Below are 27,387 nucleotides of genomic sequence, written 5' to 3'. Positions count from 1 at the left end.
TAGAAGTATGAAGTTAGAATATACACAAGATCTAAGAAGCACTACTTTGTTAGCGTTACTATTGGAAGTTTGGAACTATTGGACGATAATCATAATGCATTTAGCACAAGAGAACTTTGAGATGTAACTTCTTTTTCCTTTCCAAAATGAAATAAATATTCTACAAAAAAGGGAACAACATATAGGAGGTAGAAAGCAAAGAATTGCAAACATCCCCTACGCTCCATTGCACAAAAAGGAACGTTTCTCGTACATATAAAGACATACTATAGTACACTTGCCACCATTGATGAGGCATTGTAGAAAATACACAAAGGATAGAATTAAAGAATCACCAACTCTTCCACCACCACCACAAAGATGAACACTAGCGCCGGTGCTCCATTTATGAGATGCCAGTAAGCATTGAGGATGAGTGCCCTGGAAATAAAATACTTTCTTCCCTCCAAATTGCAAAAGAATTCCACCCAGCGTCTTCGGAAGGAAATTTTCAGGAGCAGGATATATATGTTACCATATTAATCACTTCTGCATATTGAATCTGTACAGAGGTTTAATCCACATTTCTTCTCCCGTAGAAGACTTCCTTCTCTTACTGCTACGGCATGAGTATTCTTCAGAACACTAACCATCTATCAAGTCTTTGGAAAACTCTTTCCAAATGTCCAGAAATATGTACACAAATTAAGCATGGCCAGCCACTTCTGCAGCTCGCTGTCTCATCATCTCCATCACAGCTGCTCGTCTACGAGAATCAGATTGCTGTTGCAACCGTCTTAGATGTTCTTTCAAATCTCTGCAGATAGGTAAAAAATAAAACATAAAAAGCTTGAGAAATACACTCCACTTATCTGATGAATAATAGGGTAATGAGGAAACAAATTTTCTTCCAGTAACTAAGAGCTTGAGCTACAAACCTGCATCGAGGTACGTGACATTCAGATTCTTTACAAGCTCTAGCATGAAGTTGAAGAAGATACCACATCTTCTTGCAAAGAACACAACCCCCAGATGCACGAATTCTACACTGTATCCCATGACGAAATAGACCTTTAACCTTCCGACAATTGAGATACTGGCAATGTGGTGAACGGCACTGTGATGCATGCACCAGCAGATCAAGCATCTTTCGGAGCTGGACCATGTAGCATATCATATTAGTACAAGATGCAGAGAGAGAGCTGCACTTTGGAACTTAAGGAGATCATAAAGTCAAGTTGGACAGATGCATAATTCTTACATAAATAATACAACTATAACACAGCCTCTCCCTAATGGTATTTAACCAAATAACAAAAAGAAAAACATATTTAAAACTTTCTTCAAATCTGAGTCAGGATATTCACTAGAGTAACTTTCTTATTCTAACACAACTTCCTCTTAATAGTACTTACACTTAATTCTATTTTGTTTTTTTTTCTCGTTAGGATCCATGATAAATAGCCAATCACCTTTTTCATCAGGTAAAAGTGCATAGGCATTCATTGATTCTAGAAGGATAAAAATACGAGAAATTTTCTGGGGAAGGAGATAGGAGAGAGGTATGTTCACCTCTTCATGAGTGGGAAAAGAAGTGTGACACGATAATACTTAACTAAGTATATATCTAATGAATTTAGGTGTTAGCAGTAGCTAAATCACCACTTATCTTCAGAAACAGCAGAGTTGGGAGGAAAATTATGTTTGTAAAGATAATATATGCTCCCTCAGTTCTCATTTATGTGTCCTCTGAAGTTTGGATACGCATAATTAGAGTAAGCAGTAAGTACTAGGGTAGTGTGTAGGGTTATTTAATAGACAGGAGAAGTAAAAAGAAAAAAAAAGAAGAGAAACAGTTAGTGAAGGGCCCCACATCATATATACTTGCATATATATGACACTCTTCCAGAGGACTCTGAACATGACAATAATCATAAATCAAGTGATAAGCTGTTAATAAGTGCGCAAAATCACCACAAGGAAAAAGAATAGTGTCATATTGTAGTGCTATTCTAGTACTGCAATGTTTTCTCATATCTCCCTCATATCCATAACCACCATGGTAACTTATGATGCTATCAAACCACCACTATTGAATATCCAACTTGCCACCATCTACTTCTAGCCTAACCATTATCCTCCATAAACCATGACAACATATTTACATAGCAATAATAAGCTTAGGTCTCCTGTTTTCTCTGGATAAATATGTAGTAAATAAAAATGGATAGCAGTTATGGACAACAATTATATATAAATCCTGCACATTGCACGAGACAAAATATACAGGTTAAAAAACCCACAAAAGATTTGTGGATATTTGGCAGGTGTATAATAGATAATCTTCCAAGTAAGGAGGGGGGGGGGGGGGGGGGGGGGGGGGGGGGGGGGGAGGTGTTAAGGCGAATGCAAATAGTGGTACCTGTACAACACGTTGTTGTCTTGCTTCCTTGTTTTGAGCATCACGATCAGCCGCGGAAGGATGATTCGTCAGCTTATGAGGATGATCCCTACCTCCATCCTTTTGGTAACAAGAATTGCAAATATCATAATCTGGACAAGTTTCACAACGCCAACCTTGACCAGTCTCAATATCAAGATGACATATGTTGCATGTTATCACAAATGCTGGGGCAGTTGGATTATGAAGATGGTAAAGCACCATCATGGAAGAATGTTTAGCACGACGCAGAGTATCATACTGATAGTGATTCCCCTGGCAAAGACTCAAAAATGCCTGTCGGGTATCAAAAAATTCACTCTCAAGAATCTCATCTTTATCCTTGGTATCTTCTGGCACATCAGCAATCTCAACCTAGATCATTAGCATAAGAATTCAAATCACCAAAAAATGCAAGATAATCATACTCCCTCCGTTTCTTTACTAATGACCTACTTGGATTCCAATGCAAATGGAACCTAATTCTTTAAGCATATATATATATATATATATATATATATATATATATATATATATATATATATATATATATATATATATATATATATATATCAAAACGCAGTCGTGTGAACTTGTTAGGTTCGTCTCAATTTTAAGTTTCCACGTAAAACGTACCTAAAGACATTATCATTAATTTATTACAATATTGCATAGGAAACTGAGCAAGATTCCAAATGAGACAGCCAAATATAAACAGAGGGAGAGTATAATCATTATATTACTCATTCAAATCCAACAGGCACAACAGCTTACCAGATAAAGTGCATGCTTGTCCTTCTGGTTGATAGGATGTCTTTCTCTATCGTCACGCTTTTGTTCTGTTTCATAGCACCTACAATAAAAATAACTCAAGCTTAACTATACAATTATACATAAATAAATCCAAATCCCTATTTTTCAAGTCAGGGAGTTCATTGCTATAATTCCCTAATTCCCTTTACAATGTACATGTAACAACTTCATCCAGCAATATATATATATATATATATATATATATATATATATAGTCAAAGAAAACAAAAGATACGTTTATTTGCAAAAGACCAGAATAAAACTTGCTCGGAAATCCAAAAATCTGAAATAGCACTATTTAAAGCTAATTCATAACAAGATTGTAGCTGTAAGTCAGGGGTGTCCATTATTCGGATAAAAACCGAAATCCAATCTAATCCAAACCGAATAATGGGAAATCCATTATTCCGATAAAAACCGAAATCCAATCTAATCCAAACCGAATAATTAATTCAGATTGGATCCAAACTTTAATTCGGACCGGATCTTATTGAAACTTTTTTAAAAAATTGGATTTTCGGATCGGATCGGATTGACCTTGTTTGGATCCAAAAATCCGAATTAACCGAAATATAAAACCATACTTTTACAAGTATTGATTGTTTATATCAATCATATAAAATTATGTTGATAATTAAATTAATATAAATTATGTAAAACTATGTTTTACTTGTACTACCTTTGATTTTTTTTTTTTAGTTGCAACTTCGGAATATTTTATCTCTCAAATAATACCCCAAAGTTGCAACTAAAAAAAAAAAAAATCAGATGTAGTATTAATAATGTACAAATTTATAATTGCTTTTTTTATTTTTATACAGAGTAATCACTTTAGACTCTAAAAATTTGCAATGTATAATAATTCGGATTTTCAGATCGGATCCAAATACCGAATTGTAATTCGGATTGGATCGGATCGGATTAATGAAAAATTCAGATCGGATCGGATTTGAAAATTAAAAACAGAATTTTATTTTGGATCGGATTGGATTTGACCAAAATCCAAACCGAAAACCGAATAGACCGCCAATAATAAAATAAAAAAAACTTATATGAAGCACCATGATCATAATTGTACAGCTAGGATCTTACTTGTCACAGAGCTGAAAATTTTTACACTGATTGCAAACCCAGCGGTTCCCGGAAACCATTAACAAACAGCAGTGGGTACATGAATGCTGCAAATGAACCATAATAAAATCTTCCTTCATTGGGGAAATCGTTTCACCAAGCTGCAGAACAAATCAAAATTTAATTAGAAAGCCACGATATTAAAGGTAATTACAGCATAAGCTACGAGATGATAAGTGCACTATATATTGACCTCTGTGAAATCATCATCACTGCAAATAAATTGTAAGATAGTCCCCATGGTAGTGCTTGACCTCTCCAAATATTTATTTTTTGTATTTATAATTATTCATTAACGCTTTAGAAAAGAATGTTATTATGTTTGATTGCACACAGACACAAGACCCAAAAGACAAAAGAATAACCAAAAAGCAAATACAAGTAGCAGCAGCAGCAACTGAAAAAGAGAGGTGTTAGTGACAGATACGAAGATTACCTTATGCATTAAAAGAAGATCCTTTGACGCATTGCTAGAAAGATCTGATTGCCCAGATGCTTTAAGAGCCCTCTTTGAGATCATCTTTTTTGTTGTTCCCTTCTTGTTGAGTTTCCTACCTTCCTCTTCCTGATTAATTTGATATATCATATCCTCTGCAGCACCGGGCCAATAGTCACCATCAAAATACGGGAGCCTAGCTGCGGTGACCTTGGCCTTGCATTCGCCAGTTTGTACAAAGAAATGATCAAACAAGTTCGTTAGGTCAACCACAATATTTTCCTTCGTAGCTTTTCTTAGCATTGCCAAATACCTGAAGCATAAAAATCAACGTCTTGTCATTAATCAAAAACAAAGAGGGACTAAAATATAATCATTACAGGAAAATTCAATTTATCTTACCACTCCCTCAATTTGTCAGATTTTGGTGTCTTCTGTATTTCAGGATGGCAATACAAAATATAATCTTCACCCTTCAAAGGTGGACATGCCCATATATAACAACTTGCAAAACCCCGCTTCTTACAGTATTCAAGGTAACCAATCTGCAAAGAGGCACATGATTTTTTCAGATGAAAAATACTAATCAATCATTATTAACACCCACAACAACAACAACAACAACAAAAAAAAAAAAAAAAAAAAAAAAAAAAAAAAAAAAAAAAACCCAAAACATACCAAGATTTCATGATAAACAAATGTACGGAGAGCTTCGCCAGACACTGCTTTTACATCAGGCCTAAAATACTTCACTGAATCAAGGTATGAAAGATAAACACGGCGCTGATTTGGAGGCAGGCATTCTGAGCCAAACTCTTGAACATACATTCCAAATAAACACACTTCTACTCCTTCAATCTTCTGAAAAAGCAAAACTACCTGTAGAAAGAGGCACATGCAAAATTGATAAGTAAGAAAAATTGAATAAAGCAAATTGAATTTTCCTGTAAAGAAAATTAGATTCTAATAAGCAAATTTCCGACATTCCTCTAGCCTAGATAGTCAAATTAATAAGTTATATAAAGTGCCAAAATCAAAACAACATCACACCTTAGATTTATAAGCGAATTCAGTAGGATAGTTCTCATCACGGAAAATCTCAAGAAACCTTGGCCTCACTTCCAACTTCTTGTCAACAGATGACACAACTCTAACAACAATTCCATCTGCTCCAGGAACCTGACAAATACCAAAGATTACCGTCCAGTTGTTATGGAGCTGATACAGACACATATATATTAATCTCAATGACACTATGCATTTTCAGATAATTAAATGCGTTATACAAATTTTAGAAAAAGGTTTTCAAAACTTATTAATCAAATACAAATTTTAAAATAGTTTTCATCACAATATATTACAAATTTTAGATTAGTATTATATATATTTAAAAAATCAAATTCAGAACCAAAAGGTTATAAAAAAATGAGTTGAAGCACAAATTTCTGAGGATTAATACCCTAGCATAGTAGCATTAGTTTACCATATAACAAAATACATCCATTTCACTATGACTATATGACACCCTACAGTGATGCCTGATGTAAGTGATGTTCAATATTTATAGTATGAGAATAAATCTAAAGCACAAGCAACCAAACGAAACATAACACAAGTCAGAGAGAATACTCCCTCCGTCCCAGAGCCACTAAACTTTAAGTGCACAATATTTTAGGAGATAAATTGTCATTGCCTAAAAAAGGGGGTGGGAGGAGGGCAATGTAATGGAAAAGTAAATGTGAATTTAAAAGACAAGAGGAAAGATATAATTTGTAATATATACTATCCAATGCGAGATTGAAACTGATCTACTATTTACCAAATACCATAAATAAATGGTTCACTATATGCAGTCCAATCTACACTTTCTCCAACATCTACTATGAAGTGCTATATGATAAAAACGGCCACAATTTCACAAACTGCGCAATATATGACCATCTATATATTATTGCCTCCATTTGACAAGATCTATTTATTCCCCGCATCGGACTGCATTGAAATACAGCTGCATACATCTGAAGGTCCTTAGAAGTGTTTGAAGGAGATTTATAATATTTTTTTGCAGAAAATCTAATAGCCTACTTTCTCTAAATTATTTTTACGGCACCTAGACTCTAGTTAACAATCAGATAAGAGTACAGATCTGAGAATCTGGTACAGTAATTCTAAAATTGTAAGCTAACGGGTAACTGTCCTCAAAATTGGACATGAACATGGAAACACAACACATATAACAAAACACGTCACATACTTTTAAAAACAGCAGAAGCACAAAAGAGGAGGGAAAAAAAGAGGAGGGCGGGGTGGGACAGCCAGCCACATAGAGAAAATAAAAAAGAAAAAGAACAGCAACCACAAGGGAGCGGGATTTTCAACAATGAAAATAGTTGCTATCTCCAGAGACATCCAGCTGGATCACTTGAACCCCACGAATAATTGGCTTAACCAATTTCTGTTGTGAATTATCTTGCCTTCAATCGACAGATCTAGGGTGTTACTCACCTTGAATGAAATTCATATTATGAAAGCTTGACAAATTCAACAAATTGCCTACACATCACCAAAATTCAAATAGAAGATTACCTCATCATAACTTTTTCCCTGGACTCTTGCCCTTTCTAGTCTTTCTTGTTTCAATCGTTTAAATAGCCGGTTCTCAATGTGGTCACTTAGAATCGTTTTAGGCAGATCTTTTGCCCCAAGAACAGCACTCTGTGGCAATGGCTTGCGCTCCCCCCCTTCAATCTCTTGCATATAGCAAAAAGGACATGTGTATTCAGCTTGACCGCCATCATTCCGTCTTCCATTAAACAAGGCACAGATCTGATGCTGCCAAGCTTCACATTTATCACATTGAACCCACTGCAAAGAAGCAAAAATTATGATTAAAAAAAAAAAGCATTTGCAGATTTACAATTAACCTATGCAGAACCTTTGGCTGCAAAGACATAAAACAAGCTACTGAAAAACACACCCATTCTTCAGTTTCCTCATCATTTTTCTTTCTCTCCAGCCTCGACTTGGGAATAGCAGTTCCATCTATAGAAACTGTGTCACCACGAGCTTCATTATAGCATGGAATACAGAAATAGTGCCGTGTATCACCAGCTCCCACAGTGTAATACATTGCATTTCTCTTTATTCGAGCACCACAAGGAGTACAATAAATAGGTGGTGGTTCAAATGTGAGCTTCTCAACAGCACAAAGCTGACAGGAGTTTTCACTCATTGAGTGTTCCATCGCTTGATTTTTCTCTGCCTTTGCTTTGCTCTGCAATCAATAAAAGAGAGATTAGACATAACAAGTAAATTTTACTGTAAAGCACCCAAAACTAAAGTACTTCATATTGAACATTGACCGGAGTCAAGCAGTTACAAAGGCATATCACAGCACAAAATTGTAAGCAGATTACAAAGACATTATATTCAAACATGTAGCTGACCTGCCTCATGGATCCACAACAATAAGAAACTCAAATACTCAAAAGAGGTGATCAGTAAAAGAAACACCTCAACACAACAGCCAAAAATTTGATGATAATCTAGTGACATTGCAGAAATTAGTAGAATAAAAACAGAAATCTTCAGCCTTTCAATGTCCAATGACTCCAATCACCAAATATCCTTGCCGTGATGGACCCAATAAAAAAAAAAAATCATTTTCTTTGGCTATAAAAAACCAAAGTTTAGGCCAACAATGAAAATTAGTTTCAGTAGAATCACAAGGATAGTGTATCTGGATCCCCTTCTTTTACCTTGGTAATAAATAACAGGCAGTAAACTAAAACACATCTCGCAAGAAGCATATTTGCAGCACAAACTTAAATAAACAGCATAACATACAGCTTATCATCCATTTCCATATTACGAGAAAATTAAAGGAAAAAATCAGTAATCAAAGGATGTAAGAGAAAACATGAGGACAAACTGGCATACTTAAGCAAAGAAAATTAAATTCCTAATCTCCAATAACTAAAGGGCTATAAAATTTAGTTTAGCAAAAGATTAGAACTATTATCAGTAAAAACAAGAAGGTGGAAACTGAGACAAACCTGCCCAACCCACTGCCTAAGACCAGAAATGTGCTCCTTAATCTGCTCCGGTGTAAACAGTTCAGTTAAGGACACTCCTTTAATCTTAGGCTTTCCGGACTTTGTCAAAGGTTCAGGAGACTCCACTTCTTCTGGCTTCACTTGACCATTATCTTCTTCATTTTTGACACTTTCTTCCTTAGCCAAGGACGAGGCACCATCCGACTGATTAGAAGTGTCAACTATGATGTTCTTCACCTCAGAAACATTAGAAGTTGAAACAGCCAAAGTCTCCATCTTCACATCAGAGAATTCAGACTTAACCTGTAAAGTGTTTTCATTTTTCTCATATGCTTTTGGTTGTACACTGTGAGAAACATGAGATGCATTGTTGGCGTTAACTGGCACAAACATGCTTCCACTCTCAGGAGCTGCAGATTGAGGAGGCTCTGGCTTTAGGCGTTTGACAGCAGGTTGACTTTCTGGAGGTTGAACAACTATATCAGAAGGCTTTAGATTGTCTTTAACTTTAGCTTCTCCGGACTCAGATGGTCTGCAATTTCCAGCAATTGAATTTTGCAATCCAGAATCAGAATCCTTACGAACATATCCCTTTCCATGTGAACGTATAAAATTTCTGACAGGTACACAAACAGGGCAGTTGGCAGCCGCACAATGTTTATGATGATTGATAAGTGTTCTGGTTGCATGACAGCGAGATTTGTTGCAAGAAGAAGAATCGCAGCTATCTATATGCTTCAATAGCTTTTGCACCTCAAGGCAATAGCGCTCTGGACATTTACCTGTTGGCGCTCTGCATCCACGTGCATGACGCAAGAACAAAAGCCACCTCTGTTGATTCTTAAATTGACGCTCACGGATGGTATTCCCGGAGTTACAGGGTGTAGTAACTACTCTGGATTGATCCATAGCACTTCTAGGAGCAACATTCTGGCCAATGGTAGACACTTCAGAAGCCAAATTATTGCACTGAGCTTCATCATGCCCCACCATTCTCTGGCGTAACTCCTCTTGTAGATGCTGTTCATGAGACATATTTCCAGCCAGTGACGATCTATTAGATTCAGTATGCCATTGACCATTTAGTTGTGCTTCTGGCTGTACTCCAAAAGACATATTATTGTATTCATTTGTAGCCTCATCAGTCATCATATGCTGAGGATTTTGCAAGAGCGTAGAGTGCATATCTTGAGACCTTGATGGAGCAAAAGATGAATGAGAACTTCTAATAAGATTTCCATTCGAATCATGGTGAAGTTGATTGTGTGATTCTGGAAGCTGAAGCTGCCCAGAAGAAACCTGTGTCTGAAGAACCTCACTATGATGCTCCACTCCTGTTTCAGATTTCACACGACTGCCGAGGTCAGATGTTATCTGGGAGTGAACAAATTGATCATTTCTCCCAAAAGATTGTTGGTGCTCACTAGACTGCTTCTGTTGACGGCTTGAAGCAAACTGCTGCTGCGGCGGCATCAAATGAGGCTGCTGTTGGTACTGTTTAGCATAAGACTGCGAATGATTCTCTCTAGGTGATGATTGAAAATTTAACTTTTCCACTTGTTCCGCTAATTGAGGCCTTGCGTATGAAGCTGATTGCACACTTTGCGTACTATTTTGGATCATTAGCGAGTTAGGTCTGCTTATTGCCTGAGGTCTCATTTGATTTACATTCTGATTATTCATCAAGGATCCAACCTGAGCTCCATTGTTGTAGTAATTTCCACTTCCAGAGTTATCAGCAGCACTCATCCTGTATCCATCACCTACCAAACAAACTTGATACATCAGCTAAATTGATCAAGCATAAATCAAAACTCACAAGTAGATTAAAAGGGAAAATGAAAAGGCAGAACCTTGCACAGAAGAGCGCTGATGTTGATCATGGGGCTGTTGCAGAGGTCTAGGAGAGGCGCCGTAAGATGATGTGGTCATATAGCTATCTGATGAGCCTGAACCATTTACCATTTGAAGATTGTTACCAAATCCACTGTTCACAGGCCCACTCTGGACTCTCTGCTGCATTATAGACCTCATTCCACTGTTCATCGCACTACCAAGGTTCTGTAACATGCGGCTATTTTGACCAACATGTTTTTGTGGCACTTGTTGTGACACACCTGAAGAATCAACACCAGATAACACACCACCACTGCTAGTGTTATCCGCATTCATATATGCCTGATTATTATTGCTACTGAATCCAGGAGTGGGAATCATTTGGCTCACAACTCTCTGCCCAGCCATTCCATTGTTACTGCCAGAATTCATGGAAAAACTAGAGGGGGTCTGCTGGTAACCATTTGACAGAGACCCTGCACAGCATATTCTATCAGATAAAAGGCAAAAGTACAAAACCATATAACATCACTTAGTTGAGTAATGAATTTACTCACCATCAGCTCCGTGGAAAGAACCACCACGAATACTGGAAAATGACCCATTGGAATTGGGCATCAAGCCTCCCATGCCTTGAGTTGAGGATGAGATGCCACCACAAGCACTTGTGGTGGTCATATTAGAATGATCCATTGCAGATGATACCATCACATTTGAATTTACATTGCTTTGCTGTTGCATACCAGGTGTTGGTATCATTGTACCAACAGGAGTAGGAGTATTAATAAATTGTGTCGGTTGAGGAACATGATTGGTCTGTGGTGCTCGCCTAATAAATCCCTGCAAACGGAACTCGAGACTTTCCATATTCATGTATTCCTCCTGTCACAGAATTCAATCAAGAACAAAAAGGCAACAAGAAAGTTTATTGAAGACCCAGAAAAGCAGTTGATAACAAGGAAATATGTAACTAAATTACACAAAGAAATTCTTTGATCCACACTCAACCAAACCATACACCAAAACAGAGAAGAAAAAGAAAAAGGAAAGGAAAAAGATAAAATCAACTACATGGAATGTAACCAGGAAAACAAACATTAAATACCCAAGGAGCAAAAAGAGAGAGGGCCAAGGACTACCTTTGACGAAGCTGTTTTAAACAGCCCCTCTTCCAAGCGCCTTGAAAGTTCATGCAATTTTTTTGAAACAACATCATTCCGGTTTGGTTGCCTCAGCATTAGAGTCTCATAGCTGGAAACAAAGTAAATTATATGTTAATCACTAAACCAGCAGTGCAGGATAATCTAAGAAAGTAACTATTCAATAGAATTTTCTACACATATAGAGATACTAATAACATGTACGAAAAACTATCAACAGCCAAAAAATGCCAGAATAACCATTTACCACTTACCAGATCATGGAACTTGACCAAATAATATCAGGTACGCCAAGAGATTAAAAACAGATAGGATATAAACTACGGACTCGTCTAAAGATATAATTTGAAAAGAAAAAAGAGCAGCAAATTATGCAATTTACGTTCAACAAAACCCCTAACAGCAAGCAATCCCATATGCAGCACATAAATCCTAGCTTGACTGTAATAGATAGTAGCTCAAATATCAGGAGAGGGAGAGCACACTGCAAAGATGCCTAAAGATGCCTCAATGAGATCATTAATAACAACTTGAGTAAAATCCCATGAAATATATTTAAAAAATTAAACAACAAATGATCTGCAAACATTACTAATTCACTTCAAAGCTGTAAAAAAATAAATTAATAATAAAAATAAATAAAAACATACACATGTGCTGAGAGTGGAACAAAATGCCTACAATTGTGCATATTTTAAAATGTAAACTGCATAATACACTATGTTAACCTGGACTAGATTTAAGGTGTTGAATATGAGAGTGTTTGTTACAGTAAACAAAAAAAGGTTGGATGCAGGGGCTGTCCTAATTTTAGATACATGGACAAGATATGGCATTTGACAATTTGCATTTTTTTTTAAAACATACTTTTTATATTTTTAATTAAGTTTTAAATGCACTATAGTGTTTGTAACAACACCAGTACTGTGGCAAGTACATTGTATCAGGTTGTATCTGTGTTGGATCGTATCGATATTCAAACTGCACAATACGTGTCCAGTCATATCAAGTACAGCAGCAATTATAGCATGTCCAAGTGACATAGAAACAGGACAGACTAAAGCACATAGATAGAAGAAACAGTACTAATCCAATGACAGAATCAACGAGGAGGACCTTCACCTAGTTTTAGTGCTGTACTTAACAACTATTCATAATACTACAAGTCTATTATAATAAGACATATTACCCAAGGACAAGAGGGAAATAGAAACAACTACCAAATACTCAGGCAATTGCAGATAGTTATGGCCCACATACTTAAGATGAAAACACCACTCAAAGTAATACTCCCTCCGTCCCTTAATACAAAGCCTCATTTCCTTTTTGGGTAAACCAAAATACAATGCCTCTTTCTATTTAAAAGTTGTATTTTTTGACATTATTACCCTCTTTTTATGAGTTGTCATCTCTTTTCCTTTACTTTTTTTTACTTTAAACACCAATTCCCAATACTTTCTCTATCTATCTCTTCAATTATTCCCAACTACTTTTTCTTTCTCTCTAGCTCTCTCTAACCCCACATGCACATACGCACTTTTAATCATTAGTTTTATAAAATCTACAACTATCTTAATTCCCGCACAAAAACCAAAAGAGGCTTTGTATTAAGAGACGGGGGGAGTAAAATACGTCAATTAAAAAAAATTAAAAGCCAGCTAGGACAAATGAGAGTTTTGCTAAAATCTAGTTCAACATCAACAAAATATGAAAAGCCCTAGATTTCTAATGAAGACAGGAGGGAAAATCAAAATTCAACACTAGCCTACTCATACAATTATAAATCCGCTTCATGACTAACCATCTACTGGTATTACCCCCTTTGTCCTATAATATCATATTTAAAAGTTCAAATAATCATGCTTGGATAAATTTTCAGCATTAGATTGCAATAAGACTAATTACATAACTAGGATAACTATTTGTCATTTTCATCTAATCTCTTCAAAACATAACAAAAAGATCAGCCAGATTTCAATTTGAGGCCTCTTTAACAGATACAAGACTGCACGCATGCCCACAGGGATAATGATTTGATGCGATAAATAAACCGCATGTTAAAATTATAGGACAAATCATGACAATAAAGATTTTTTTTTTTTTTTTAAATGATATCCATAATTTTGTGCGTTGCAGCCTTGTAGGTTGTAACTGAATGCATCAAGTAATTTAAAGTTCGACATTACGCAGACATAATCGTACCATTTGTAAACAAGGCACCCACATGTTATAGACAAAATAACCCAATCATAACAGCTCCATTCAATAGCTAAAAACAAAGATTTAAAAACAAAAACAGATGTGCATGCCAGAAAACTAACATCAAACCTCACCTACTGACCTAAAGATCCACTACTGCCGAAAATGTATCAACGCACATGCATAATAAAAAACAACCCATATTGCACCAAAGAACTAAAATCGTCGTAGAGTAGCAAGCAGTAGAACCAAAGGCTTTTAAGAATAAGATACATATAAGCATAAAGGTATACTATTTTAAGAAACACAAAATCTAAGCACTGGGTCAATCAAATCCATCAGAAGAAATTATAAAGCCCCTTAATTGATTTATATTTAGAATCTCATGAAGGTTGTCACTTTTCGTCTTTTGGAGATGATTAACCAGACTACAGAAGTATACTTAATTCGTGATATATAATTTCTTTTTACACCTTCCAAGAAAAGAGGAGCCAGAAGCAACAAATACAGCCAATTATAAAAATGATGGATCAAAAAATTTAAAACAAGATCTTACATCTTCTCTCTCATAAACAGTCGAATTTTAGTAAGTTCAGCATCCACCATTGCTTGATTACTTTGACCACCAAGATTTTGTGCCTGCGTGTGGAATGTATTTCCATTCTGCTGAGGCAGTCCAGGCAACTGATTACTAGCCTGGTTAGGTACCTGCCCAGAGATCTGACCTGACATGTGTGCCTGGACATTCATTTTCAACTCTTAAAATGCCAAAAGCCTGAAAGTGCATCAGCTTCACCATAAGAAGGTCAATTCAAAATTCATGTCCAGTACATTATTGATTACACTGCAAGGACAACACTTCACCTGCAAGGACACAGAAAAAGAAAGAAACTTCCATATTTATAAAGCTCAAACTTGACACTTCCTATGTTGAACATTGAATAGAACGAATATACAAATTCACTCCTACAATGATGAAGGGAGCAATAACGAGGTAACAAGCATATTTACTAGGATAAAGCCACAGAGTGAAACCTATGTTTGTACAGATTATTATAAAAAGGAAAACAAACTATAAGTAAAGCTGAATAGTACCTTGTCTCTTTGACTGAGGCATTTATCTAATATACTAATGTCATACTTATAAATAGAAGGTGAACCAGAGAAGCAATTTTTAGTTTTAATAAAAAAATACAATATTTTTAAACAGAGACACTATGCAGAAAAAGGAAACTAATTCATACATCCAAATGTAGATAACGCTGGACTAAAGACAAGCCCCAGCATATCCATACAGTTGCAATTTACAGCAACACAATGTCCAATTACAACTTTAGTTCTCACTTCTCACTAACATCCAATACACATAAATTGCATCCCATTGCCTACTACTCTAAAAGACCTCGGATTTCAAATGCAAGCACTGAATATAGTATCGTGTAGCGCCGATCACACAAAAACGGAAAAGGACCCGAGAAACGCAGCTATCAGTCTATACTCACCAATGCTAAAAAAAAATAAAAATTACAGATTGGGCAAATACATCAACTTCAGTAAAAATATCATCTTTACGAACTCTAACATATGATACACAGCAACATTAAAGTTGGCGGGTAAATTCCCTTCAAACAATTACACCCTAATATTAATTTATCAGCTTCTAAAGTATTATTAAATCCAATACTTAAGCCAAATTGATAAAAACTATTTCTTTTCACACTGAGATTACTGCACCATTCAAGAACAATCAATCACAACTCAATTCACATTGCACGATTAAACAACAATCAAGTACACAACTCCATACCTTAAATTCAATCGAAAACAGAGAGGAACCCCAATAACTTGAGTTAAATTAACCACAATGACGGTGCTTCGGTTGCTCGGTGCAACAATTGACAGACTAATTAACGATGATCGTGAACTTATTGAACCAGATCCTCCTATATACGTTGTCGAAATTCCGATTGTAGCAAAAGCCCCAATTTATACCGACCCAATTTGTTCAATTTCAAATTGAGTTGCACCGATTAGGGTTCTCACGACAAAACCCTAACTTTCAACAAAAAAAAAAGGGGGTCAAAATTGAGGGTTGAAAACGTAAGATAATAAGATTGGGGTTTCTGGGATTGAATTCGATTGCAAGTTGATTGAATTTTTGTTTCCCAAATTTGATTGTAAAAACTTAATCTTTGAGTCTCTCTCTAACTTTCGTTGTTTCTCTCTCCTAATTTCTTTGTTCGACGTTTCTTTGCTGAGTTTCGGACTCCAGTTTTAAGCCTCGATATTATTTTTCCTTTTTTGGGTTTTTTTTGTTTATTTTATTTTATTTTTTTTTATTCATATGATCATTGACCGTAATTTACTCCCTTATATGTTTTGTTATTGTCTATTTTCTTTTATTTTTAACTCTAATAAACACTTGAAGATTAAAGGATCAACTTGTGTAGATCTTAAATGAGTTTAGAAGTCATGTTCCAAAATCCAAACATAACACATGGTGTTTTTTGGGCTTAGTTTGGTAATGAGATATTGACCCGAAAGCGTGTTAATCTGATCAACTAAAAAGAGATGACTTTATAAATTCGTTATTTTCAGTTATTTGATGAGCTTTTTGTGTTATTATAAGATGCAACTTGTTCTTTTGATGTGGAGTTTAAACTCATCTAAAGCTAAGGAAAAGGACAAACGAAATGATTACGCTCTTTCTCGGTGTTATTCCTTAAACACTGACACTGAGAAATAATCGTCTTATACCTTGAGTCTTTTGCATGCTTTTGCTACATCAAAATATCGGATTTTAGACATCAAAGTCAACCTTGACTTTCGGTTTCTATGCTGCCATTGTTCATATTAGTTATAATGAATGATTTTAACGTCATAACGAATGATTTTTCCCAACATCAAAGTTGTATAATGTTGTTTCTATTTTAAGTGTATTATTATCCTAAAAGATGTTCTAGTTCTTTCAACTCCAACCGATTTTTATAACTACGAGAATTGTTGTCAGCCATATTATTCAATGTCGGAACCACTATAAATGCTTTACATTAGTGATTATCCACCTACCAAGCCCTTTTTCTATGTTTGTAGAGATAATTATCCATACAAATTTGTAACTTTTAGTATTTAGGGATTTAAGGAGTTGAAATTAGTTTGTAGTCTTTTAGCCTCTTTGCACCAATATGCTAACCACAACTCCACAAGAACTTCATAGGATTATAGAATGGAATGAGGGAGCCCAAGTTTGTGAGAAATTTGAACGTTTATCTTGATGGCATTTCGGCAAATAATTTGACAAATCATGTCGGCTATCCACTTTCTCTCTCCTCTAACTACCCCACCATCAACTGTCCAAACCACCCCCTTCTCTCTCTTCTCCTCCCATGGCACATTGAGTCTTCGATCAATCACCAATATCGTTGCTAAACAAAAGACACCCTACTAATGAAGTATGTAAAGTGGGCCTATACACCCTTTAGGGAAAGGTATTTGCTAACCACCAAGCTTTAAATCGATGGTGGTGGTTGAGCGGTGGGTGACCTAGTTAGAGCGGCGAAGTAGTGCTAGTGGTCATGAGGTGCTGAGGAGTTTTTGTTTGGTGGTGCTAGTGGTCATGCAGCGCGGAGGAATTTTTGTTTGGTGGTGCTAGTGGTTGTTTACCATGGTGATGGTGGTAAAGTGGATGGAGGAGAGAAGCCAAAATATGGAAATGCTAAAATTATCCCTACTGTTTATGAGAAAAAGTAAAAAATACCCTAAAATAAACATGAAATGTTTATCACAAGAGTACCTTGGAATTCCTCGAATGGATTTAAGTAGAGGTGTTCATGTGCTAGGCAACCAGCATATCAAGCCTGCATGGACTACATGTTAAGCCTGAATAAAAGGGCTTAATTTGTCATTCAGTTTGTTAGACAAAAATATACGGTTCCATCCCGTATCTCGCCCTAGTCGTAGATTATCCCTTCTAAATTCAATATACTGATGTCAGCAGTCACACAGTTACATACTAACATTAGCGGTAATCCTTCAAGATTCTAAGATTCATATGCAATATGTCCAACAAACTACGAAACCTATCAGTGATTACATATTTTTTTTCAATATTTACATCTTACATGCAATTATTCAAGTAACAAAGTTTGATTAATTGCCAAGACCTAAAGTTGGTCCTTGAAATACACATTATTATCCTAAGTATCATAACAGCGTACAACTACAAACTAATAAACTAGCGTCTTTTATTCTCTTGCTGCTCAAGAGGCTAATCAAGAATTTCCTTTGAAGTGAAATACACAGCATTCTTTAGAAATGAAATCCCAGCAGTAAACAAGATCTTGAGAAAAACTTGCAGACAGCTGAAGCTTCCGCTACCATCAGACCTAACTCCAAGAGAAAAACGGAAGCTTTTGTTCACCAGAAGCATATAAGATTATATTCTTCTTTAAAGGTGATATGTACTGTGCTCCATGGAACGCAGCAGCTCTAAATGCATTAAACGGTCCCAAATCAAATGAATATGCTTTCTGGACACCATCAAGGATAGTAGCCATCATAAAATTTGCTGGCTTCCGTTCTGCTTCATACTTTCGCAACAGGGATAGCTGTGACATGACATTAATTGCATAAGCTATGTTCAATATGATTTTGAACATACAGACAAAAGAATCCTTTAACCTTTCCTCATGTTACAACATTATTAACCCCCGCCCTGACATAAATGCTTGGCATTCTGTTTTGATCAGTTAGACTTTAGTTTTCCATGATTCTTTTTCATAATTTGACATCTTATAATCAGATAATGTTAAGCAATAAAAAATGTACTTCCATACAATGCCACATAAGAAATAAAAAAATCCAGGAGATGGTACCTGTCCTATGTCAATGCCAACAGCAGTACCCTCAGAGATAACTTTTGAAAGAACAGAAGCATCTCCAAAACCAAGGTTAACTCCTTGACCAGCCAGAGGATGAACGGTGTGGGCAGCATCACCAATGAGAGCAACGCGGGTTTTAGCATAGGTATCAGTGTGTACTAGAGACAAGGGAAACACCATTCTTTCTGTTGCCAACTTGATAGCCTTTGGTGGAACTTCAAAAGATTCATTAGATGAGACTGAATCCGACTTAAAGCTTGAGAAAATTTTGTCAATACTTGAAGTTGACTGTGGATGAGGACCAAATCCATAATCCAATGCATGATTCACAGCCTTCACAAAATCATCTTCAGTCATGACTTTGCAGTCTGAAGCCTCTTTAGGGCTCATTGTCCAGACAATATTGCTAAAATTTTCCCCTATCGGCAAAAGTGCTATTGGTCCTGCAGGAAGAAACCTCTGCCAAGCACAATAGTTGGGCAATGAATGCTCAACTGTGCAGATAACTGCATTTTGAGGATACTTCCGGCCAGAGGATCTGAACCCTGCCAACTCCCTAACACGTGATCTGCCTCCATCAGCTCCAACCTGCGATAAGAACTCTTGGGCATTAAACGGCGAAGTACTACTAAATGCTAACAAGTTATCGCTTAAGGTGAATTGAGAGTAACATCATCAATGATAAAAGTCAAAAAACAGGGGTCACTGTCATAACCTTATGATTTGAAGTTCAGTGCACCAAATTATTTGAACTGCCAAGACACAAAAAATTGGTTATGATTTTAGGGAAGGAGCTGTTAAAGAACAACCTTTCCCTACCAATTTTTTTCAGCTTATTAACACAAAGTGCCATGAGGTCCATGAACTCATAAGATTTATGCAGAGCCAAGGATGGTGAAGACAAAAAAATGTTTCAACGTTAGTGTTCTTTTTGTGGTAGGTGAGGGGAAGGGGTCAGGGGGAAATCTTACTAATAGCTAAAGTCTTTCCAGTATCCACTTAGAATGTCCCCAAAAAAGCAAGAGATATCCTCCATATTGCAAAGGTTGTCATACTTGAAAATGGATGATGAAATTTAAATATAAATAAATTAGGGAGAACGTCCTTAACTATTAACCAATAGTCCATGGTTAATTTAGTGACACATTAGATGTTTTTAGCTTGTTATTGTTAAAAACTTCATAATAGTTTTAGGACACCCCAAAAAGGAAAAATAGACAGACTATTGTAGGACAGGGAGTGTTTGACAGTATGGTTGAGAAAGTCCTTAATGCCATCAAGCTCATACTCACATTTTTTCTAGAATTTTCTTCTGGCTTACACTTAGTGTCCAAACCATCCAGAAGGCATCAATAAATGAGCCATCGCGGAACAATACAAGTTCTTCCAATTATTAAATTTGGTTTGTACCCTTCAAATTTTTTGCAGTTTGTTAGTTTGTAAGAATTTAAGAGGAAAAAAGGTGTCTGATATCTACTATAATTTGTGCACATGATAAATATGATAATAAACATTGTGAAGGCTAAAGATCAAACACTCATCTTTTGTCTAAAGGGGCTGATGAGTTGATCTTTTACCAAATTTGGGAGCCAAAGCCTAGCAATTTGTTTGAAAATCGCAAGTAGCTGAGGTCCTTTAAAATCAAAGACAAAAACCAAAGGATCCAAACAGAAGCTAGTAATAGTGCAAGTAACCAAAATCACCAAAAGAACATCAACAAAGCAGCAGATATTGGAAAGAATAGAATTATTATTACTCCATAAGGTCTAGAAATGATAGTGAAATTAAACCCAACTCCTTGTAATTAAGGATATGACATGATTTTGCTAAAAGACCATTTATAGTAATGGGACTGTTTGGACCACTCCTGTTCAATCCAAGTAGGGGCATCTTGAGAGATCTAGCACCCTGATCTAAAACAAAACCTCATCAAGTCCACTTCTATCTAGGCTGACCAATGTAATTGAAATAGAGAGAAAAGAGACTTCTTATTTCTTCCAAGAAGGCAACAAGAGACTATATAATAACAGCTGAAAAAGATTATATACTTGAAAAAATAAGATGACCTAAAAAGAAAAGTATTATATTCATAACTATATTTTTACCCAATTTCTTTGAAAGAAGCTCAAAATGGTTTCTATATGCTCTCAAGCTCCCCAATAGAATAATTTTTCAAACAGCTGCAGCAGCCAATGATGCTAAAAGAGTTGGTTTAACCCACAACAACTGATATGATAAGGTAGCTCTTGAAAAGACACGGGAGTTCCATTCCAGCCAAACACACCACGTAATTTCCATAAATCATTGTGTACGGACTGCACGCAGGCTTCTTCTCCTGGACCCCTCCAAACCCCACGTCCCCACAAAATGGTTCAGCAGCCAATCCAAAACATCTAATGGACAAGCTCAAGACTATCTTCATACACAGCTAGTCACCTTCTCCAAAGATAAGTTAGACAACATGACACCTCATGGTTACAAACGCATGTGAACAAGAGTCACAAACTTTGGCAGAGTATACATAAATTTTAATATCAACTAAATTCCCTGTCTTCTCTTATGGAATAAATCATTTGTATTAATCCAAGCCGATGCCAATGTACACACAAAAGCCCTCACTGGAAAAGCTGGATACCTAGGGGCACAGTGAAGGTTATAGAGATAGTTAACAGGAAAAGGACCTCAATAAATGCCCATCAGCCCATCCACCACCTAGAATCCTCCACCTTCAGTGAATCATAGAGCAAGTAATTCTCGACTACAGAAGTAAGCTCCTATATCTCCCTGTTACGGAGTGGCCTCAGTATTAGAGAGTTGTTGGTATAGAGAGCAGGCACAGGAGCATGACCCAATGGAATAGTCACGGAAATTTAAAACAATAAAGCTGATCTCCTCTGTTAATATCCTCCCACAAATGATTTCAAGTACATCCCCTGTCTAAAACCACACCATAGAGTGACAGCAGGAAAAAAAAAAAAAAAAAGAGGGAGAATTCACTAGTTTAGGTTTCAAATTAAAGGGAGCTTAATCTGAAAAAGAATGGCATACCATTAAAGTTCAATTATATTTCTGTCATTGCAAAATTTACTTTGATATGCAATTCAAAATACTTACCACCAATTTTGCTACTACATTGCTTCCATCAGCCAGCTCCAACTTTGCTAATTGACTCTCCATCTTGGTGGATGACATACTTGACTGTAAAGCCATTGAAGCCAATCTAGAGGGAAGTACTGTTTTACGGAAATCCTTCTCCTGTCAAGTTACCCAATCCAACAATAAAGAGAAGAAACAGACTGCTAGAAGTCGCAATTACTAACTTCATAGTTCATACAAGTGGGTGGACTGAAAGTCATGTAAAGAAAAATTATAAACCTCCATAAAATCAGTAACTTGGCTACGTTTTATATAAAGCTCATTGTTTTGCAGCACAATACAGTCTTTCCATGATTTTTATATTTACTTCAAGAACTTCTTTTTTTTTTCCTGTCAATCCTTAGAGCAGACATAAGAAGCCTACACAATTATTCTAAAGAAAGGTGGACTAAATTTTAGACTGCTAGAGAATCAGAACATTTATCTTTGGTAAGTCTATACAAAACAGCCCACTCGTAAAACAGAGGGAATGTGATAGATCAAGGCCTTCCCAAAAATTCTGGCAAAAAAGGCATTGAATTGTAAACGAATAAATTAGTACTGAGAAATTGAACTGTACCTGTATACACAGTGATAGGGAGCTCTGAAGCACCTTATTCTCGACAACACACCTACATATGAAAAAATAGTATGTTAACCCTCTTGAATAATATTATGCATCTGTAATTAGAGTTGACTTCAAAGTTTAGAATGGTTTTCTTTTGTAGTGTTAGCTCACCCGAGCACCTCCTTATTAACATCTCGAGCATTGTACCTGGTATACCCTAGGCCAGTATAATCCCATACCTACAAGGAAAATTAACTTATACATCATATACAGGCACCAAGTACTAACAAAAAGAGGCATATAAAAAGAAAAACATTATGGCACATTGGCAACAATGATTTTATATACAATAAGATTAGAATATAAGCCATTTATAGGACCCTGCATGTACTGCATTCTCTCTTGTTCTAGCATTGCTAACATAAAATTTCATCAGAAAAAGAGAATATACTAAACTAGATATACCAAAGCCATATTCCCAAAAGGATGACGTCAGCTGCATGAACCAAGAATCTATCTCATGCAATCATCCAAAAATGATCCTCATCCACCATTCGCTTCTAGCTAGGGCACATGCTAACTAGTTTTTTCATGTCATTTTAACTCCCTAATGGCCTCATACCAAGTCATCTTTATTCTCTCTTGATTTCTTTTGAAATCCTAGTGCAAAAACCCATGTACAGTGGAAACAGCTGCAAGACTTGAAGTTAAGCAAAACAAGACTTTAAGCACTGTGTTACATCATGTAAGCATACAGCACAGCTAGGCTAAGACTAATTTACTGAATGTTAAAAAAATAAGTGTTTTATTCCAGATGCTGCTTTTTAAACCATAAATAAAGCCATAAATCACATTATCATACAGCACTAGAACTTCAAACATGAAACTGAAGATATACGCATTATCACATTTTAACCTGCATCTTATCAAAATACGCATGACGTTGCTGCTCAACGTACTTCCAAGCTCCAATACCTGCAAAAAATACCTCTTTGTTACTGAAAACCAAATTGGGAAACAAAAGGATCATATGTCAGAAAATTGTCCTGCCCTAGCCTCTTGAAGTTCTGTAGGACACGAACTGAAAAAAATGGCTCTATCGATAAAGCAAACCAAGTACAAGATGTTTAAAAAATAATAAGTTTTTACTTTGCAAGCTATAATATGTGTAGTGATTTATGAATCAAGGCTTGTATTCTGAAAACCGATACACAAAATATACTGCAGCGTAATACAAACAAAGATAACATACTTTCAAGAAAGGAGATAGAAGCTGGTGTTATTGTACTGACTCTTGGATCAGGAGGTTCCTCTTTATTTATCCAACCACCAGATGTCAATGCAGGGTTGTCATCAATGATGGCAACGCTCAACTTTCTAGTTAAAGCAGAGCTTGCTGCATGGAATACAAAGTATGTTAAAATCCTAAACTGGCGTATTTACTCCTTCCTGCTGCAAGAAAGTGGCTATAATTTAGAATAGTTACTAATGTACCACAAGACCAGGGGTAATTACTTACAGCTGCTAAGAAGATACTGGATATCAAAGATGGAAAGTAGGAATGGGGCAAGAAGCAATAGGACATTATAAGTATTAAACCCTCTTCACAAATTGTAAATCCACTAACCTAATGAACATGCAAGAGCCATGCCAACCATGCCGCCACCAACAATAGCAACATCATATTGCTGAATTTCGCTTTCTGATTTATTTTCTCCCTTGTTTCCCTGTTACAATAATTAAACTTACACCCGGAGGATAAAGAAGGGAGGCAATGAAAGGGGTGGAATGGGGACGATAAAAACTAAAAATGAAAAGCAACTCTTCATAGAAGAAGGCGTATTCCATCATTTCCGTCATCCACAAAATAGCATTCAAATTAATTCAAGACAATGCTATGTATTCCATCATCCACAAAATAGAAATCAAATTAATTCAAGGCGTATTCCATCATTTCCATCATTGTGTCTAACAACTGTTATACTACAATCTTGTGCCATTAAAACATCGAGACCAACAACCACTAGTGTCAAGCATGGACTAACAAGTAACAACCAAATCACAACTACACTATAGCCAAATTTTTAACACCTCAGCAAAAAACACACAACCGCACGAATCCCACAACTTCAACTATGCATGCTGACACCATTCAAATATCAATGAATTGCATTACATTTCCCTACTCACATTGCTATGTATATAGCTGTTTGAGGCAGAAACTTCCGGACCGCCTACATTGCAATAGAACCTCCTTAAACCTTGCAGTCGAGAAACCTCGAAATTGATCTTCCCACCAATCACTCTATACATTTTCCAATTTGAGCAAGAAAAACCCTGTTAGAAGCACACAAAACATATCAAACCACAACCCAACTTCCAACCAGGACCGTCCCCGAGCCACGGCATTGGGGGCAGCCGACCTGGCCTCAGGGGTAACGGTCCATTTTCATAGTTCCATCCTAACATTAAAGGGTTTTAAACAACAAATTAACAACCAAGTTTGACTCAATTATCAAAATAAGTTCAGAAAACACATTAAATTCTTATTAATATTTCAATAGTTCAGCTTAGAAGAACCCTAATTCGATTAGAATGACATCTAAATTAACGATAAACCCTAGATTGTGACATTGGTAATTGATGATTACAAAAATCGTCTTACCTCAGAGTAAGCTTCAATGAAGAACTCAGAGTAAGCTTCAATGGAGGAGAGAGAAAGATACCTAAGAGTGAGTGATATTAAATTCAACTGACGGGAGTTCAGACGATTTTCCGATCTAGTTCGTCGGAAAAGTTGAGCCTAGAATCCTTTCCTTGTCCTAGAAAAAGGTGGTTTACGGAGTAATATAAGTATGAAATTGTTGAATGTGTGATAATTTTTAAATTGGATTTAACTCGTTTAAGTATGGGGCAATTCAAATCACGTCGTGTTTGGATGGTGATCATTTATGTCGAATCATATTTTATGCTTTGTAATGATAAATTATTGTGTAGCTCGGCGTTACACCGGTTTGCTACTTTATTGTATTTGATATTTATAATGTCTTTTTTTTTTAATTACACCTTGTAATTATCAATTATATAGATTTATTTTCATGTTTATAACATATTTGATAATTGGGTTAGATGATTAAATAACCATTCTTTTTATAATGATAGTCAATGTTTATGTCGGATTAAGTAGTGATGATATGGCATAATGAGAGATAGAGTAGGTAACGTGACGTGGTTCAACATGGCACAAAGATGTTCTTAGTAAATTAGATATGTTATTTCGTAAAACATAAAAAAAAAAAAAAAAATAGATATGTTATTTGTCCGATTAGATTAGTTAAGGTCAAGTTAGATTGGATCGTTTAAAGTACTCCGTAATGCATTAGTGCATTACACTTTGAGCTACAAATTGGGTATTTTGAGTAAAGTAATCGAGTTTAGATCAATTGAACCTAAAAAAAAGGAATAAAAATGTCATGAAATAATCTTTATCTAAATACATTCTTCTCCCCAATCTCAATATATCATTGCCTAGAGTTTTTACATTTTTATAAACTCCCTTTTTTATGAAAAATTTTCCTGTTAAGAGTGTAGGTAAAGAGACTGTAAATTCAGAAAATATATATATTGAAATGTGGGGCGGATTTTTTTTAATGTATGTGTAAAGTTGTGATGTGTTTAGAACACTGTCTTAGAAGCAAAATTCGCCCAGACTATGGTGCAATCAGAGATAGCATTACCCCCCAAGATTGAACACGGCGATCTCTCTTAATGTGCACTCAAAAAGAGAGATTAGGAACTCACAATATGCATATAACTAATTTAGAGGAAAAGTGGAAGAATAGAGGAAGAGGAAGGAATTTGTTTCTGTGTGTTTTTAAAAGCCACGATAATATCAGTTTTTATAGATGATGAAAATCGTAACTGGTGGAGAAAATTAAGCCACAAAATATATCGTGGGAGAAAAATCAGTGATAGTTACAAACGTTTAAAAAACCGAGTTTGTTGCGGGCTTCGTAATTGAACAATCTCATAAAAATTAAAATGGAACGTCAGTTACGACTTGGCCCAAAAAGCCACACCACACCGCGCACAAACCGACCAGACGGTGACGGCACGCGCGTGGGGATGCCCCCTTCTACCCCACAACAATAGGGAAATCACTTCAAACATCAAAGTATAAACACACATATTTAAACCAAGTAAAATTTTCCTTGGGGTGGGAGAAAGAGTTTTCCTCCAAAAATAAAAAAAAACTTCCTTTGCATTATTTCCAACAAGGTGTTGGTAGTTTGACACCCATATTAAGGAATTTAATAGTAGAATGGTTAGAGAGGTGAGAGTGAGAAGAAAGGGTTAATGGATAGGCATGTTTGGGTTAAGTATAGAAAAAAGAAGTTATTTTGAGTAATTTGACGATTAATTGTGGAAATTCACTTTAAAAATGGAGCATGAGAAGATTATCAGTACCAATGGGAAACCAAACAAACAAATAAAGATTCCTGGCTACTAGATGAGCAAAAGAAAAAAAAAAATGGGGAGATTAATAATACCAATGGGGATTTTGAAGCCCGTAATTATCATTAACGCATAGGATTATTTCCCAAAAACTTGTACGAGTACTTTATTGCCTTAACATTATTGTATTGTGTAATGCCTCACAATTCAACACCACCTAAGTAAAATGTAACATTAATTGAATAATTGTGTAGGCTTAAGAAGACTAATGGTGTGTAATAATATCATACGAGTACCAAT

The 27,387-nt window shown here is 35.9% G+C and overlaps 2 protein-coding genes across 4 annotated transcripts; both read right to left on the bottom strand.

Moving 5' to 3' along the window:
• Positions 1-115: 115 nt before the first annotated feature.
• LOC145624308 (histone acetyltransferase HAC1-like) lies at positions 116-16,379 on the bottom strand. 2 transcript variants are annotated; one of them, XM_081677310.1, is made up of 17 exons: positions 15,857-16,379; positions 14,606-14,913; positions 11,830-11,941; positions 11,248-11,572; positions 10,708-11,166; positions 8,855-10,617; positions 7,777-8,073; positions 7,386-7,664; positions 5,850-5,978; positions 5,478-5,678; positions 5,202-5,344; positions 4,800-5,112; positions 4,325-4,464; positions 3,194-3,272; positions 2,402-2,794; positions 918-1,135; positions 116-796 (listed from the first exon to the last, which is right to left on the bottom strand). In XM_081677310.1, the coding sequence occupies exons 2-17, from the start codon at positions 14,797-14,799 to the stop codon at positions 685-687; spliced, it is 5,157 nt and encodes a 1,718-aa protein (XP_081533436.1). In that variant the 5' UTR covers positions 14,800-14,913; positions 15,857-16,379; the 3' UTR covers positions 116-684. The 2 variants fall into 2 exon arrangements, with proteins under 2 accessions (XP_081533436.1, XP_081533437.1); XM_081677311.1 differs by having other exon boundaries at positions 14,606-14,824.
• A 1,688-nt stretch (positions 16,380-18,067) lies between these two features.
• LOC145617824 (uncharacterized) lies at positions 18,068-25,536 on the bottom strand. 2 transcript variants are annotated; one of them, XM_081672586.1, is made up of 10 exons: positions 25,298-25,536; positions 24,823-24,969; positions 24,260-24,359; positions 23,885-24,028; positions 23,549-23,607; positions 22,804-22,871; positions 22,645-22,696; positions 22,044-22,184; positions 18,924-19,517; positions 18,068-18,656 (listed from the first exon to the last, which is right to left on the bottom strand). In XM_081672586.1, exons 2-10 carry the CDS (start codon positions 24,943-24,945, stop codon positions 18,435-18,437), a joined length of 1,503 nt encoding a protein of 500 aa, XP_081528712.1. In that variant the 5' UTR covers positions 24,946-24,969; positions 25,298-25,536; the 3' UTR covers positions 18,068-18,434. The 2 variants fall into 2 exon arrangements, with proteins under 2 accessions (XP_081528712.1, XP_081528705.1); XM_081672579.1 differs by having other exon boundaries at positions 25,359-25,535.
• Between the last annotated feature and the right edge of the window lie 1,851 nt (positions 25,537-27,387).

Source organism: Chenopodium album, chromosome 3 (assembly GCF_948465745.1).
Source record: "Chenopodium album chromosome 3, dcCheAlbu1.1, whole genome shotgun sequence".
Lineage (NCBI taxonomy): Eukaryota > Viridiplantae > Streptophyta > Magnoliopsida > Caryophyllales > Amaranthaceae > Chenopodium > Chenopodium album.
The sequence above is the reverse complement of the archived record's forward strand: the minus strand, read 5'-3'. Positions and strand labels throughout refer to the sequence as shown.